General features: G+C 51.3%; 8 protein-coding genes across 8 annotated transcripts; 3 read left to right on the top strand and 5 right to left on the bottom strand.

Annotated features, from left to right (window-relative positions):
* Nucleotides 1-108: 108 nt before the first annotated feature.
* Nucleotides 109-1,125, bottom strand: BGZ61DRAFT_509998 (catalytic core domain of acetyl xylan esterase from Trichoderma Reesei). The gene is made up of 3 exons (XM_046252038.1): nt 730-1,125; nt 460-639; nt 109-320 (listed from the first exon to the last, which is right to left on the bottom strand). The coding sequence occupies exons 1-3, from the start codon at nt 1,072-1,074 to the stop codon at nt 147-149; spliced, it is 699 nt and encodes a 232-aa protein (XP_046097027.1). The 5' UTR covers nt 1,075-1,125; the 3' UTR covers nt 109-146.
* A 1,060-nt stretch (nt 1,126-2,185) lies between these two features.
* On the top strand, nt 2,186-2,863 carry BGZ61DRAFT_367243 (Xyn11A, glycoside hydrolase family 11 protein; the record flags this gene model as incomplete). The annotated part of the gene is made up of 1 exon (XM_046241766.1): nt 2,186-2,863. One exon carries the CDS (start codon nt 2,186-2,188, stop codon nt 2,861-2,863), a length of 678 nt encoding a protein of 225 aa, XP_046097028.1.
* Nucleotides 2,864-3,103: 240 nt separating this feature from the next.
* Nucleotides 3,104-4,913, bottom strand: BGZ61DRAFT_538852 (uncharacterized protein; the record flags this gene model as incomplete). The annotated part of the gene is made up of 5 exons (XM_046254699.1): nt 3,104-3,924; nt 3,976-4,435; nt 4,508-4,645; nt 4,694-4,817; nt 4,870-4,913. The coding sequence occupies 5 exons, from the start codon at nt 4,911-4,913 to the stop codon at nt 3,104-3,106; spliced, it is 1,587 nt and encodes a 528-aa protein (XP_046097029.1).
* A 294-nt stretch (nt 4,914-5,207) lies between these two features.
* Nucleotides 5,208-6,301, top strand: BGZ61DRAFT_140866 (uncharacterized protein). The gene is made up of 3 exons (XM_046237279.1): nt 5,208-5,568; nt 5,668-5,770; nt 5,841-6,301. The coding sequence occupies exons 1-3, from the start codon at nt 5,378-5,380 to the stop codon at nt 6,108-6,110; spliced, it is 564 nt and encodes a 187-aa protein (XP_046097030.1). The 5' UTR covers nt 5,208-5,377; the 3' UTR covers nt 6,111-6,301.
* A 616-nt stretch (nt 6,302-6,917) lies between these two features.
* On the bottom strand, nt 6,918-9,297 carry BGZ61DRAFT_367025 (P-loop containing nucleoside triphosphate hydrolase protein; the record flags this gene model as incomplete). Its single annotated transcript, XM_046241741.1, has 6 exons — nt 6,918-7,168; nt 7,211-7,336; nt 7,417-7,551; nt 7,604-7,942; nt 8,003-8,192; nt 8,248-9,297. 6 exons carry the CDS (start codon nt 9,295-9,297, stop codon nt 6,918-6,920), a joined length of 2,091 nt encoding a protein of 696 aa, XP_046097031.1.
* Nucleotides 9,298-9,819: 522 nt separating this feature from the next.
* Nucleotides 9,820-11,286, bottom strand: BGZ61DRAFT_367095 (kinase-like domain-containing protein; the record flags this gene model as incomplete). Its single annotated transcript, XM_046241747.1, has 2 exons — nt 9,820-10,569; nt 10,639-11,286. 2 exons carry the CDS (start codon nt 11,284-11,286, stop codon nt 9,820-9,822), a joined length of 1,398 nt encoding a protein of 465 aa, XP_046097032.1.
* A 932-nt stretch (nt 11,287-12,218) lies between these two features.
* Nucleotides 12,219-12,778, top strand: BGZ61DRAFT_538856 (uncharacterized protein; the record flags this gene model as incomplete). The annotated part of the gene is made up of 2 exons (XM_046254700.1): nt 12,219-12,341; nt 12,443-12,778. 2 exons carry the CDS (start codon nt 12,219-12,221, stop codon nt 12,776-12,778), a joined length of 459 nt encoding a protein of 152 aa, XP_046097033.1.
* Nucleotides 12,779-13,073: 295 nt separating this feature from the next.
* BGZ61DRAFT_484601 (uncharacterized protein) lies at nt 13,074-15,243 on the bottom strand (the record flags this gene model as incomplete). Its single annotated transcript, XM_046249628.1, has 4 exons — nt 13,074-13,346; nt 13,401-14,980; nt 15,045-15,122; nt 15,180-15,243. 4 exons carry the CDS (start codon nt 15,241-15,243, stop codon nt 13,074-13,076), a joined length of 1,995 nt encoding a protein of 664 aa, XP_046097034.1.
* Nucleotides 15,244-16,174: the final 931 nt, after the last annotated feature.

Genomic DNA, 16,174 nt, shown 5'->3' on the forward strand with positions numbered 1-16,174 from the left:
GTATCAAGAAAAGAATACAATACTTGTGCGCGATAGAGAGTGTCCAAATATTTTACCCCAAAGAACAACTTTGTCCAAAACGTAGGATTCGCCATACAGTCTGGCTCGGCCGATAAAACCACCCCACCCCACAGCTAGTACCCTTCTCACGCATTCAGTTTTGCGTTAACAAACTGCAATGCAGCTTGTCCGTAGATGGAGCCGTATTGCTGATGGTGGGCGGCGTCATTTCCGTTGCAACAGTACGGGTCTTGGGAATCACAGTAGGATTGGATCTTGCTGGCAGAAGGGCAAGAAAATCCGGCCGGACGTGGATCAAACTAGGAGTAATGTTAGCATCAAACGTAGTCTTCCTTTTCAAAATAATGGTACTGGGAGAAACGAAGAGAGAGGCCACAACCATATACCCGACTGGGTGTACGTCGCAGTAGGAATAAATACTATGGAACCGTGACTTACGCCTTTCGCCCTGCATGTGCCAACTTCATATGGCAGACCATAGATGTACCGAGGGTCTCCCATGAAGATTGCTGCCTTGACCATGTTCACCGCAGAGGCAGAGAGGAGAACGGCGGTGTTGGAGAGGCCCTGGTTGGGGTCGCCTCCTCCACAGAAAGCGTTGTCGAAGATTTGGCCGCCCTGCATTCAAATCATCAGATAATGTTGTATTTATCTTGGAGACCAAATTCGGCTGTGTGTAAAATCGGGAATGGAGCACTATCCACTTACCTGGGAATACCCAACCAAAACAAGCTTGGTGGTAGGGCACCGGCTATTGTACGAGTTCACCGCAGAGGCAACAGCATTCGTACCGGTCACCACAGAGTTGGCATAGCTGATACCGCCACAGCTGCTCTGACCGCCACATGCAGGATAGGTGATGGCCTCAGAAGTAGCACCTGGGTGCGCATTGAGGATCAGGTTGACAACAGTGCCTGCCGAGCCGTACCCGGGAGATACAGTCGTTTCTCGGGCACCAAAGACATGGATAGCCGGGCAACTCTGTCTTGTCACTAACCCAGCAACCGAACCCTGTGCGAACAGGAAGGATAAGATGACGCTGAGCTTATACATGACGATTGTGTTGTCTCGGAAAGAAGGCAGTGAGTGTTTGTGTGTTTGTTGTGACAAAAGTAGTGCGAAAAGATCCAAGAACTTGAAGTTGCAGATGTTGATATTTATACATATACTATTGAAAATAGTAGCACTCGGGCCTTTTAGGGTAAAGTTTCGGCTATGTTGATTCATCTCCTCGTCGCTTCTACTTCCCAATACCTGCCCATCCGTTCCAAACACGGTCCGCGATGCCGGGTGTCCGGACCAAAGGAAACCAACCCAACCATCTCATCACGACAACAAGTTTATGGAGTTGAAAGCCGGGTAAATACAAAAACCAGTTGTCTGGAAAGTCTGGATGATCTCACCGACATGTCAGGACACTCTACGCTTGCCGCCTTCCGAATACGGACAAGGATAACCCCTGGTAGTCCCACCATCACGGGCTAGAACCTCGGGACGCCGGTCCTTGTACACGCAGGGACACGGCAATCGTGCCACGAGGCTATTTAGGCAGATTTACTCCGCAGTATATTTAAGCTACTAAGATCACATTGCCGAAGCAAATGCCAATGTGATCCTCATTGGTTCCCACCAGCGGGGCGTGTCCCTCCGCGGGTCGACCCTAGATCATCTGCGGCATGAATGCCGACGTTCCGAGGACCGATCCAGTAATGATCACCCCTGATGTTTTGTGTTTAGTTCGCCCGGCACGGACTTAATAGATGGAAAACTCGGTGCGTCATTCTGGAACCTGCAATTTCCAATAATCTATTCGTTGTGGACGGGTATTAGGCTAAATGTACTTTCGTCCATGACGCGAATTCCCGTCTTTTCCTCCAACTTCTTGTCATGTGGATTAAGATTCAGGTGAGTCCTCTTTTCGTTTTGGTGGACGGTGGAAAGGAAGGTGTATTGGTGCATTAATTCATCCCAAGCGATTTAAGTGGGCTATGTAAAATAGGGGGAAATGGTGCCATCAGACCTCAGGTAGTCCCACTCGTATAGTCCCACTCATATAGAGAAAGCTATATAAGTCGTCCGCCATGTCTCTCAAACACTGAGAATCACCCCTCTCCATGTCAAAGCATTCGGAATATTCGTCAGAATATCCACCATTGCCGTCGCCATGTTCTCGTTCTCAAAGCTTGTCCTTTGCCTCTCTGCGGTCACCGCAGTTCTCTCCCTCCCTTTCAACGACACTGAGGTACCCGACCTCAACGAGCTCCTTCCGCGTGCTGGCACCCCAAGCAGTACCGGGTACAGCAACGGATACTACTACTCCTTCTGGACCGACGGTGGCGGCACCGTCACTTACACCAACGGCGCTGCTGGTGCGTACAGCGTTTCCTGGAAGAACAGCGGCAACTTTGTTGGAGGAAAGGGATGGAACCCCGGAACTGCCAGGACTATCACATACTCTGGCACCTTCAGCCCGAGCGGCAACGGTTACCTCGCCGTCTATGGCTGGACTACAAGCCCTCTCATCGAGTACTACGTGGTCGAGTCGTACGGCACGTACAACCCGTCCTCTGCCGCCACCAAGATCGGCTCCGTCACCACTGACGGCGGCACATACGATATTCTCAAGACCACTCGAGTCAACCAGCCTTCGATTAGCGGCACAGCCACGTTTGAACAATACTGGTCCGTTCGCACTTCCAAGCGCGTTGGAGGCTCCGTCAATATGGCAAATCATTTCAACGCTTGGTCTAAGCTTGGCTTGAAGTTGGGAACCCACAACTATCAGGTTGTCGCCACGGAGGGATATCAGAGCAGCGGCTCATCTTCCATCACCGTGAAATAGTGCTGTTCAAAAATGTTGGAATCAGGAGGATTGGGGACTGGTGGATAAATTCAATTCAAATTGATGGGAAATTGTACATAGTCAAGAGGTTGTTGTTTCATGATTTTGAAGTGGCCAGTAGACTAGTCAGTCTAATTGCTGTCGTTACCATAAATGTTTGCTTTTATTCACGCATCTCTGTGCTACTTGCGTATGCTAATATTGAAGAACGTGACCAATGTACTGGGAAGGCCTGATACGTTAACCTGAACGCCCAACTCTATCCCAAGAGGAACCGCGAAAGATAGAACGAGGCCCGGGTTTTCTCATCCGTTTTGGAACCGGCTGCTCCCACTGAACATCAACAACCTTGGCTGATGTCCGATCAGAGGGCCAAGAACTGTTGTAACTGACAACGAGCAGCTTCACAACCGTCCTCATCTCATTGAATCGCTTTTCGAGTCTTTGGAGTAGCTCCATGAGCTTTCCAGAGTCCCCTTCATTCTTGGATACATCCTCGGCCTCAACGATAACGAAACATGAGCTGAGATGTCCGAGGATCCAGCACAATAGGTTTAGCCACTCATCTTCGCTATGCGAAGCAGATAGTTTGGTTATACTCAGGTTTTCGGAACCCGAGCTCATTAGATCTGGAGCCAGCTTCATCAATTGGAATGCTAAGTTCCGCAGCACCTCTCCCGTGCAAGCCATGTCGCCTTCGTCAATATTGGTAGCCGAGAGGTACCATATGACTTGTTCAGTCCGTGGTCGCAACAGCCCGATAACTTCCGTGGCTATCTCTTTGACTTGGGCCTGTGCTCTTGGCTGGGTTCGCAGAACGAGCAAGGAGGATTGGGGACTGGTGATCCATTGTCCTATGATCTGCAGAATATGAAGTGTGCCTTGGTTCCGGCTTCGCCATGTAGATGATCTTCGAATGATTGATCTATGCCGCTGAAGAGATTCCTCTGGTGACCTATTGGGCCTCATGGTGTCTAGCATATCCTTGAGATGCATTTCCCCGATACGAGGCTTCATGTACCTCACATCTACATGAATCTGATCAATTTTCTGCGAGCTAGCTGAGATAATTGTCAGCATTTCAGTCTCAGTTCATAGTAAGGGCACCGTACTGCTCCAAGACTGAAGGACTTTTCCTACAGCGACAGTGAGATCTGCATGCGAAGCCTCGAACCTGGTCTGCATCTCCTGCAATCTGGTCTCCATTGCAATCATTCTCTGACTCTGGTCATGCAGAGAAACACTGATTTCGCGGACCTCGGCCTTGACTAAAATACCAGCCAGATCGTCGATGGTCTTGGCGCACTGCTCAATCTGTTCAACGGTGTCTTTGTAACGTAGTTCGAATGGCTTGAATAGTGCAGTGAGAGCACGGCCAGCCGGGCCAACATTGTACCACTTTATAGCCTGTTTTAGAAACAATATTATGTGCGCGTATAAACTCGCAATGGCGTCTTTCATGTCTTTGGTGCGGTATAGTTCAGCGCTTAGCTTCGCTCGTGGCAGCACATCAGCGATCATCGTCAGTGCCCTTGAGAATTGCACAACAAGATTTCCATGGTTAATGACGCCCTGTTGATCGTCAGTATGAAACTCCAAGTTTTTTGGGTGTGCATTATCGAGATTCATCTGTCGCTCACTCACCATCAATACGAACTTGATCATTCCCCAAACTAGAGAGACGTATTCGGGATGGTGTTGTGACAGAGTGTCTAGTATCTTCCCATAGTACAAAACTCTGACCGAGAGTCCCTGGACCCATTTCGCGAGGCCTTTTTTGACCTAGGATGATTTGAGGTATTTGTTTTCCACATCTTTCGTGGTCTCGACCAACTCATCCATGGAAGTCGCCTTGACTGTCTTCAGCCAAGCAAGAGCCTTGGCGTTACCCGTAAATTCCACTTCCAGGTAGCGGAAAGCGTCGCAGAATGCCTCACCGGCGACGTCGTGGCTTCTAATAGACTTAGCAAGCACCGCGATTTTCGTTATTCGCGCAGACTACATACGGCTTAGCCAACGATAGCGCGAAGGGTTTGCAAAATAATGCCATATCGATTTCGTAATTTAGGTCAGTTCTCTGTATCCATGTGTCTGTAGGTTCTGAGATAAGAGTCCCTACCGGAAGTGAGGGAAAGCTTTGCAAAGACGGCAATCCCCAGAGTTGGAACTGAAATCTGCCCTATGAGGCTGAGCTTGGGGCTGAGCTGGAGGCCACAGATGCTTCCTGCAGTCAACATGCAGTTAACAGGGATGAGCACAAGGCAGCCCAGGATGCCAGCCAATGACTTTGGAGTATAGCTGCCACGGCCCATTTTAACTCTGCCTGCTCTGGTAAACATTCTCACCTCATCCATCATTGACTCACCTTGGCCCGTATCCTGGGAACCATCGGCAGCGTGACTTTCTACGGCTGCTACTTCTGTTCCGGTCTAAGATACAATCCCATCCCGCGCGACATACGTGGACGGACTGCCTCGACCACGACTTGTTGTAGAATCCCACAGACCTCCACCGATGGCGGCCAACATGCAGGATATAACTCAGGCCGGCCAGATGATGCATCGGCGACTAATGCGCGAATCCAACGCCAGCCAGGTGCATGAGATCGTCCACCAAAGCGTGGTCCAAGACACACACAACTTTACCCGCCTCTCCTGGCAGGCCAACGTCCCTTTCAGTGATCGCGTGAGAATGAGGATGAACCTGTATGTTCTCCTCTTGCTTCTTTTTTGCCACACTCGCGACGGACCATGGGCGACGGGCGACGTAAAGCTCCATTAGAATTCTGACCAACTTACTAATAGTATCTCTAATATTACCCTCGCTACGAATGAAGTCGACACCATACTGGCAGCCCGTTATAGCAGCAAGTTTGAGCGACATTTATTTCATATGTCTCCCACAAAGGTGTGCTCCATCACTCCTGCCAGCCTGTACCGCGTATCATCCGAGGCTCTGGTGCTAACCTATGTTACAGGAAGCGTATGACCAATCAATAGCGAATAGGATTATGGAGTTCTACAAGAAGCCCCAACTCGGCAAAGACGGCCTCAAATTCGATTCGCAGCTAAATGTCATCAACATCGGGACCTACGATCCGGATGAAGAGGTCCCTCGCGACAACCCCCTCATGACTCCACTCCGTCCTCGGCTCGAACCCTCCCCGAGTCCTCCCCCAGAAATTCCCCCAGCTGCAGTCAGTCTGAGTCTTGCCTCTCTCGACGATGGCGACAAGTCTAATCGCTAGAAGGTCCGTCCCGGTTCGGGGGATGCCATCTTGGTCGGCTATCTCGACAACGGACGCGACCCCGAGATCGCCCGTGTCGCCGCTCGTCAGGTCCTACCCTTGGACAAAGACTCCTCGGACGACGAATCCAGTCTTGATGGACCCCCCGAAGAAGTTGCCATGACCAGTCCGGCGCCACAGAACGTCGCCGTAGTTACACGACCACCCTGGGCTACGTATCCGGCTGATAAATACAAATCACGCCTACAAAGGCATCTTCAATCTCTGGAATTCAAAAGGATTTAGTACTAACTCTCGACAGTACACGACCGACTAGGAACTCCGGTCTCAATAGCAATTACACAAAGAGTTCCGTAAGAACCCTACAAGTCGGCAACAGCAAGACCATCATACAGCGGCCGCATGCGATGCTCTCCACATCCTCGAAGTTCACTAAACACATGCCTGAGTTAATGGAGGCATCCAAAAAGAATATATCTCAGCACCGAATGTACACCATTTCGGACGACTATACCGACAGCGGGAGGGTTCGAAAGAATCGACTTTGTTCTCTTTCTTCACAGAACGCTGGAGGAAGAAGAGCGCGACCTTAGTTTTGACGTCAGTAACGGAAAGTGAGATAGGATGTCTAATCCCCTGGGTGTAGCGATTTGGAGAAGCATATAAAAGCCTATAAGTAAAACAAACAATCAATCTCAAACTATACCATTCACCCAGAAGCCAAAATACGTGGGTAACAGACACAATTATATGCAACAAGGTTTTTTTTACTGCGAATTCCATACATATTTCCCAGCTCATCAAATATCATTCTAGCCGTATACCTGTTGCCCGTGCATAGTCTCCTGCCTTGTTCCCCTGTGTCTTTTCAACGTACGACTCAAACTCATCTACTACCCGAATTGTCTGGTCCAGATGTGTATATCCCAAGGGCTTGTTGCGGAAACGAGCCAGTTGCCTCGCGGCCGTGATCGCATTCCGGATTTGGCGGCCATTCAGCTTCTCTTTTGCCAATACATCGATCTTATCCTTCAACTCTTCAATGTTGACGTCCTCCCCTTCCTCAAGCACTGTTGTGTGAGAAAATCGGGTATCTGCACTCGAATCTTTCTTCTCCAGAAGTCTGAAGAAGTTGTTCCAAATCTGCCATCTTCCCTTCTCGTCAAGTGGGGGGTAGTGCATTGCAAGTTGTACGCGGGACTTGAAAGCTTCGTCGAATATACCCACTGTTGCAGAGTTAATTTAGCAGCTTGCAAATGGAGACCATGCAAGAAAGGAAATGTCTGCGGGAGTTAATAATACATACCACGATTGGATGTGAGAATCAGAATCCCTTCGTAATACTCGAGGACGCGGATAAAAACGGAGACCAGGGCGTTTCGCTGCAGATCAGTCTTCTCACGTTCTTCGAGGAACACGTCACTCTCATCCAGGAGAACGACTATTTGACTCAGTTGCTGTTGCTAAATAGTCGGAGTTGAAAGGATACTCACCAGCTTTCCAGATTTTTCCGATGTATAGAGCCGAGTCTAAATACCGCTCTACACTCTCGGGATCTGTTCCAATATCACCACAAGTGACACGATATAGCGGCCTCTCGGCTAACTCTGCCACGCTCTCTGCGGTTAGTGTCTTTCCGGTACCCGGACCACCATGAAGAAGAATGATTAGTCCCTTCCCCTTTCCTTCAATCATGTCGGGAGACGCCGTCGAAGATAAGTGAATGCGAACCATGGCCTCGACGAGCTCTTTCTTGTGTGGATCCAAAACCAATTGCTCAAACGCCTTCTTGTTCCATTGTATCTCATGGAGGTGTCTGATGTAGAGGGTCCCTAAACGAAGCAAGTATTAGTTTCTCGGCCACTCCGTCAAAATCCCAGTAATTCCCTAACTCCACTTCTTGTCATGTAATCCATAACCCCGGACTTTGGCGGGAAGTAGCAGAAGGAAAGGGTCTTCCGGCGGAACTTCCTGATCCATAGACTCCTTATCGAGGTCACTTTCTGGGCGGATTTCTTCATTTTGATTGAGCCCATGAAGTTCCCGATACGTTTCCATATCTATCATATATCTTGCGTTGGACTGGATTTATTAGCGACGGCATACGTTCCCAACGTCAAGGATTTATGAATCTCACAACTTGAATGTCGAATGATGCCTTTGGCGCATCATAACCAACGAAATGTCCTTTTCGACACGCCCAAAACATGGCTCCACGATTCCGCAGAGTTGTTTCCAACTCCTTGGTGGAATCGAACTTTAAGGGGTAGATAGGCAGTGACGTGATTGGTATAGACCCACGGGCATTGAAAGGCCATTGGACAGTGAGACGGCTTTCCACTTTGTAAAACCTCCCATCAAAAGCCCAACTGTAACACGTCAAACTCGGGTAGGTCGTTTGATGGAAAGTGCATTTCGTCGAGACGCATGCGACAGCGTGTCCTTCTTCGAATCGAACCAGAATGTCGTTCGACTTGAATAGTTTTGCCAGGTGCTTCTCGTTTACGAGACCTTGGGAGAATAATTCATCTGCCTCTTCATATTCAAGTCCAGAAGTCTCTGTGATATACCGAATCAACTGCTCAACACAACTCAGGCCACTTTTGTTAAGAAAGTTCTGTGCGATGCTCATGAGTAGGGTGGCGTTCTGGTATAACTGTAAATACGGTGGACTAAAATTCGTCTGCCATCCCGCAAACGTAACGTCGTGTACTGATAGCGTGTCCATAGCCCTCGCCAACTCCCTTGATGGTATAAGATCTTCGCCATATGAGGGAGCAAAATCGGAGTCGTTTGGGAGGATATAGAAGTAGGATCGGACATTGGGAGGGAGTCGTGGATGGATTGGTTGCGGAAGTCGTTCAAATAATTCTTCGCATTGGGCGTGGAAGTTGAAGCAATCGTAACGCCGTCGGATGATTAGGTTGACATCGTCATAAGTCTCCAAGTACTCATCGATATCATCAGGAAGCTCCACTTGGCCACGCAAAGCGCTCGCACGACTGTCGCCCTTAAACAACCGTGGCTGATCGAGATACACGGTCTCACTATTGTGTCCCCCATGCCCCGATAGAGCAGAATCACACCGTACCGCATGAATGACCATTGTCTTCAACGTCGTTGGAGGGATGATGTCCATGGTTCTCTCTCGTGTCGGCGGCTCTTCGTCTTCTGGAGAAAGCCCCATTTCCGGGGAATCGAGTCGTCGGCGCTTCCTGCCGACGTGAGGATGCTGAGATTCATGGTCCTCATTCTCCGTTAACGCTGCAAGTTGGTCCATGGTCGGATTTTGGCGTTATTAACCTGTGCCAGTGACGGCTGGAGGGGATGTTTGATTGAAGAAAGATGCGCGTCGGATGATTGAGAAAAGGGCTCATGGACGCGTGGCGCAGCTGGGCAGTCAGCCTTACAAGAGAGGTAGCCTTGCTGGGTGGTGTTGGGCCGCAACTGGGTTATTATTCAGTATAACGATATCACCAATATCGTGGTATGCATCGAATTTCCGTTGGAAGTTGGAACACAGCGAAATGCCAGTCATCCAAGCTTGTTGCCAGGCGAGGAGATAATGTACTTGCCTCTCAAACACTCTATTGCTAGCTAAAAAGGATGAGGCAGTTTAAGCCACTTTATTAAAAGAGCATAATAATCTCAAATTCGCCAGAGGACTTCCTTCTTCCTTCTAGGAGAGTCGTCGATAACGTGTTTGGTTCTACCTGCGCAAGGCCTCTCTCAGGTTCCAGACCTCTCCTCGTGCGTTATCTTCCGCCCACTCAGTGACAAGACTGGTGGCGAGTTCGTGGTCGCATAGTGTCACAGCGGACTCAAAGTCGAGCAGCTCAACATGCTTCGCGCGCTGGTCCTGAGATCGCGGCGCCAAGCGCTCCATGGTCTCGAGGTAAATGTCCCGCAGCAGCGTCTGCTCATATTCAAGCAGGTGGATCCAGTAGAGTTCCGTCTTCCCCTGGTTATCCAGCCGGGGCTCATCGTCGCTAGACTCTATATCTGATTCTGAATCGCTGCCGTAGTCGTCCGCCTGCACCGGAAGTAGTCGCTTTCGTCCACGCAGAAACTTGGGAATATCACGGGCACGCCACATCGGCACGGCAGAGACGCACTCCCAGTCAACGATGGCGGCGAGCGCGCCACTGTCACTCACGAGGATGTTGTTATCTGACAAGTCATGATGCCACAGCACCGTCTCCTCCCTCGTCGAAGGCGGGAAGAATTTCGGTAGCAGGCGGCAGAGCTTCTGAGCGCAGGCAAGAGACCGCACCGCAACTTGGCGATCCTCGTCATGCGGTGTCTCCTTGATGATACGCTCCTGTTCACTCAGCATAACATTGAGACGAGCGAGGAGCCAGTCGTGGCTGGATTCGAAGGGGCCGGAGATCTTATCCAGCTGCTTCTGAGGGCCCCAGAAGAATACCGGAGAGACCATGGGGCCAATGCGGAAAATGCCCTTGTCGTTGACGGGGGGCGTCGCCTTCGTTGGGCTTCCCACCTCCTGTGGCGGCGAATCCGTCATCACAACGCTATCCCGGTCCGCCTCGAGTATGTTGCCGAGTGAGGTGAAGCGGTTGGCCGGGCGGAGTAGCTCTGCCTGGAATTGAGCAACTGTGCGGACGAGTGCGGCCTTTGCGTCGATGGACATGGAACGCCATTGCTGTCGCAGAGGCTTCCCGGGCATGCGCTCCATGATGATCCACTCGAAGCCGACGTCTGGGCGGAGGTTTGAATCGAAGGCGTAGATGCGAGGCACCGGCACCGACGTACGCTCTTGCACGAAGCGGATTGTTGCCGCCTCGCTTTCGGTCTTGTAGCGGGGGCAGACGGGCAGTGAAGCGCGAAAGAGAAGCGTAGTCGTCGGGGACTTGTCGGAGCGGTCATGGGAATCACCATCATGGCCTCGGGCAGGACGTATCGTATAGAGCTTGTTGAAGGCGCCTTGGGCAAACGGCTTGATGGTCACATCCTCGCCAGCAAAGGGTAGGGCGGTTTGTTGGCGGATGATGCGCTGGAGAGTGTCGAGTTCAGGCTCCGCTCGCCAGTGTGGCTCGAGTCCAAACAGTTTGTTCACCCACTCCAAAAGAGAGGCCTTCAGAAGAGCGGGCCCTGGAAGAGCAGGCCCTGGAAGAGCAGGCCCTGGAAGAGCAGGCCCCAGAACTAAGAGGTCCATCACAGCAGCTTCAAGTAGCCCTGGCGCTTCTGTTGGGGTGGGACGTTTTCTGACTGTATGGTGTCGTTGAAGGGGTCGAAAGTTGAAGGTGGTCAAAGGAATCGATGGCCAAATGGCCCGATAGCCCGATGGCTTCGGTATTCGACGGTCTCGATGGTTTCGTGGAGAATGGATGCGACGACGCTTTGGCGGGATGACGTTTTGGTGGGGGGACTGGTTTCAAGAGTCGTGAATTCCAAAAATAGAAGGCGGTGAGTTTAAGTCGTCCCGCCTGCCTGGGCACGTGACTCTCGGGTCTGACAGCCTCGTGGAATCACAGGGACAATTCTAGGACCTGATGAACTGTATGATGATGACTAGGCTAACTATGCGTGACAGACGGTGTGTCGCAGGGACAATCACTTCTGTCCTGGAAGTTATGCCTAGCATCTCAGGCGTAAAGCGGGACAAGTCGGAACAGTTCACCAACACAACCTGAGTTGGGAGCTAGGTGCCTTTTGCACATCAAATAAACGATGACGATTTGGGCTGATTGAAGACCACCTTGATAACGTCATTATGACTGATGGATTGATTGTGTTGTTGGTCTTCTTGACCGGCGAAGGTCGGGACGGGACACCCTCCCTTCGACCGAGACATTTAGTGTCACCACACCGGCGGTTTGTAAATTGCAGGCCTCATTTTCATATTAGCCAATGCTATCGAATTGCGAGCCTCACTTTCAACTTGTCCATTGCTAGCGTAACTGCCGAGCCTCACTTTCATCACGCCGCTGACTGCATCATCCCGGCCCGACAACGAGCAACTGTGCCTTCTCTCTTCCTTGGGTTCGACCGGTCTTAAATAGGCTCGGGTCTCAGCATGTGTCCCCGCCCACCTCTTTGCTCCTGTCGAATAAACCGAAAACTCCATACACTCTTCATTCAACTACTATGGGCCTCCAAGACCTCATCGAAGACTTCATTGACTCCGTCCCAGACGAAAAACTCAGGGCGTTACGCGCAGCGGGAAGGACAATTAAAAAAGATGCCAACCTCAGGCTTGACATGCAAGCGGTGAGAAACCGTCAGCTCCTTTAACTAGGTACCTTAAGCAGTTGAGGTACAAGCTCCACATAAGAGAGCCATTCGCTGATACTTCACCCTTCCTGTCTCAGATTACCCATGATGGTCGCTACAACCTGCAAGTCCAAGTTAACAATAAACCAAAACACACCTCGCTGAGAGAATTTGCCCCGAATTCCGTTACAGGCGCCGTCTTGGTTCAAGAAGGCGCCGAGCCGAGCGATATCAAAGAAGCGCTGAAAGGCAGCATTGACCTCAATGCCGGCCGGAATGAGCGGCCGTCGGTCAATGTCGACCGTCGTGTCGTCGAAGAGGAGGAAGTCGATGAAAATGCCAGTACCCGTGAATGGGCCATGCGGAACCAAGATGACGCCGAACCTATCGAGGTTAGGAACTTGGATGCCATTGGTGCGGACGGGTTTCTCTGAAAGGAGAGGGCGTTGCTGCTGGTTTTGACGGCCCCTTTCTCACACTCCAAGACGGCACGAGTCGATTAGGTGAACTTTGAATGTATTTTGGCTCCAAGACAGAGGCGTTTCTCTGACTAGCTACAATTGTTATTTTGGAAACTGGTGCACTTTATATGAGAACCCGCAATGAAAATGTTCAGTTGTTCAAAGAGCACATGACGGAGGCCAGCATTCGACAAATCTGCCGCGTGACCTCCTTGAGATACCTAGATATAATGAAACGTAAAGTTCCAACTGACTAAATGGCTCCACTCTATGCCAGCCCCTCGATCAATTTCCATAGACCTCCCGCGATGGCAATGGCGACAGCAATAATGCTAGGCGCAAACTTAGCTCCTTCCGCCCAGTCCGGCCTGTGCGAGCTGCCTGAGTCCCTTGTTGTCTCCGAAGCATGCCAACGTTCCCGGATCAGCCCAAATGGCTGCCCATTGACCTTGAAGGCCAGCGCGCCATGCATGAGGTTGAGCATCACTTCCACCTTCATGGACTTGCCTGGCTTGCCCTTGAATTCGCTCTGCTCGAGAGCCTATGGACCAAGTGTCAGCAAGCGCATCCCCTAGTTATTGTTCACTTTACACACCAGTTCAAGCGTGCTGCTGAGGTCGATGACTTGCTGGCACCGGCCCTTCCAATGGTTCAGCTCACCTGTCCGCTTGCCCAGCTTCAGCCAGCTCGAAGAGGGTCGCTTTTCGCGGTTTGTCACCAAGGTGACCTTGGACGCAAGCTTGCCTCTATCATCAAACGACAGTCGCAACTTGAACGACTTCTTGTCTGGCACCGAATAGACGGTGCCTTCCTCCACCAGGACACGCATGTCCTCCGTCTTGCCATCCACCACCACCCCGTACGCGGCCCCGGCCTTGCAGGACCAAAAGGCCCGGTTCTGTTCCTTGAGAAGTTGCTCTTGCACCAGGCCCTTGCAGACGGCCAGGTGCCGCTTTTTGGTGGGGATGAAATTGAGCTTGTCCCTAGTGGCGAAGGCCTTGCTGTTCTCGTGCAGGTAATCCTCTATGTAATCCGATGAGCCCAGTCCACCAGCCAGGATGCCGTGGCTGAGTTCAAGCTGCGGGTCGTCGACGTGCTTGGCTTGTTCGTCCTCGAGGCGATTCCCTAGTTCGGCAAACTGCGCTGCAACCTTGACCGCTTCCAATCTGAAGGCGTTTTCAAACAGGTCTTTCTTGTCTACTTCCAGCGTTAACTGATGGCTCTTGCCATCCCAGCCGGAGAAGCTGAATTGGAGCGGAAAGATTCTCTTGCTCAGCGTTGCTCTTTTGGTGCCATATGCGTGCTTGTGCTCGTAGTAGTCGCGGCGATACTCGAGGAATAAGAGGGCACTGTCGACTTGCTCCTTGATCACCTCTTCGGGGTCGTTGTCCCTCGCGATTGACTTGTTGCTTTTGACAGCCTTCTCGAGTTCCGGACGCAAGAGTCTCTTGGCTTCTTTGTCGATGTTTGTCCCACCGGCGTGTTTGCCGCTGCTGTCGATCACAATGCGGGCCTTGCTGGTGTTGCCACCGTCGTATTTGACTTGGCAGATTGTAATGTCCGAAGTGCCTCCCCCGATGTCCGCAACAAGTACGAGATCGCCCTCCTTCACCGTTGTATTACGGTTCTTGGGACTACTCTTCTGTCCTGAATCAGCCAGGAAATGAACCATGGCGGCACTCGCCTCGTCCAACGACAGGAATGACTGTTGGCTTCGGAAGAGTGTGTACCCAGCTCGCTGGATCAGTGATCCAAACGTGATCTGTGTGTGCTCGTCCCACGTGTTTGGGTAGCTGAAGACATACATGACCTCGGCTACGGTCCAATCGACCGCTTTCGTCAGCGCCTCTTTAATGTAATGGCGCAATTTCTCGAGAAAGAAGACGATGCCTTCCTCGTGTCGCTTGTAATCTTCGCCGTCCGGATCTTCGAGTCCGGCCTTGTATAGCTTCCGCACCTCGATGTTTTCGTTGATTCGCTCGAATTCTACCGATGTTGGATCTTCCAGTACGGCTTTTTGTAGCTTCCGTAGCTCGGCGTCCGGGTCGGAGGAGTCCTTGTTGACGGCACGTTCTAGCCAGAAATCTGGATTGAGGACCTCGAATCCCCAGACGCAAGGTTCTCCATCAACCCAAACAACGATTGTAGGCACTTTGGATCGTTCAATGAGGTCCCCTGGGTCGGGTTGTTAGCATCGGTGGATCGTGCACATCAATGTCCAGCATGCCGCCAGGCTCACCTTTGGGGCCAATCCAGTGTTCGAGGTAGTCGACACTATCGACACCCTGCGTCGGCAAGGCCCACGCAACGGATGCTCCTGAAACATATTAGCCGTCAGTCTTAACGGGACATGTAGAGATGGTGGCAAAATCACCTGTCGTGCCAAAGTCGATGCCGACGATGAGATCCGGACGTGGATCTGCTGTACTCTCAGCCATCCTAGAAAACGATGCTGCAATGTCATACAGAGTCAGAAGATATCTCCTGGCGTCGCAGGTTAATGGTGATAGAGTTGGAGCATCCAGGAAGGCGAGGTGCAGCCTGTTTATCTTGGCGTCAACCCTCCCTGATTTCCAACAGGGCGCTCTGCTTGGCCCTCCCACCAGGGATGTCGACACCGAGGGGCTTCAGCGGGGTGGGTTCACGAAAGCCCTGGCGGTAAACGGAAGCCCATTATTGGCAGTGGCTCTCAATAGAAACTCTCCGAGCCTGCGGGCGTGTTACACACGGGTTCTCCGGCCTCAGTCAAGGCGGACCCGACAAGATGAAAGGGCAATCGAGGCTGTCGGGAGTTTTTCAAGAGTCCAATAGCGTGCAGGAGTTAGCGAGAGTACATTGCCTGGTTAGTATTTATTGGTTATCCTCGGAGCTCGTGGCACACACCTGCTGCCTCGGTGTAGCACTGGAGCTATTGTTCTTCCGTTTGCCTTCTGTTTCGGGTAGTGAATCCGACGTGCAACGATACACAGCCTCTGCTGGATACGAAGAAGCCGAGTCCAAGCGGAAGGAAAGACGCCTAACATAGATTGTTGTAATCCAAAGCCCACTCATCACAAACGATTGGTCACCCTTACTCTTCGGGGCCGGTGCGACCAGTCTCATCTCCTTTCTTCCCCATATTGTTGAAACGCAATAACCGCCGGTCTCACCTTGGTTGGTCATCATCTTGCTGATTCCAGTACTTTGAGGAAATCGACGGGGGTCGATTGTCAAGGGGTTGGATGATGTAGTAGGGTCTGTATGGAAATGCCGGGCCACCGGTCTATTATTTTTGCATTACCGCATATGTCGCCTTGACTGCTGCGGCAAAAGTGGAATGAACACTCCGCTAATGCGTAGTGCAACTGAGGCCTATATACTGGATGTGAC

This window comes from Ilyonectria robusta (genome assembly GCF_021365365.1).
Source record: "Ilyonectria robusta strain PMI_751 chromosome Unknown BGZ61scaffold_31, whole genome shotgun sequence".
Lineage (NCBI taxonomy): Eukaryota > Fungi > Ascomycota > Sordariomycetes > Hypocreales > Nectriaceae > Ilyonectria > Ilyonectria robusta.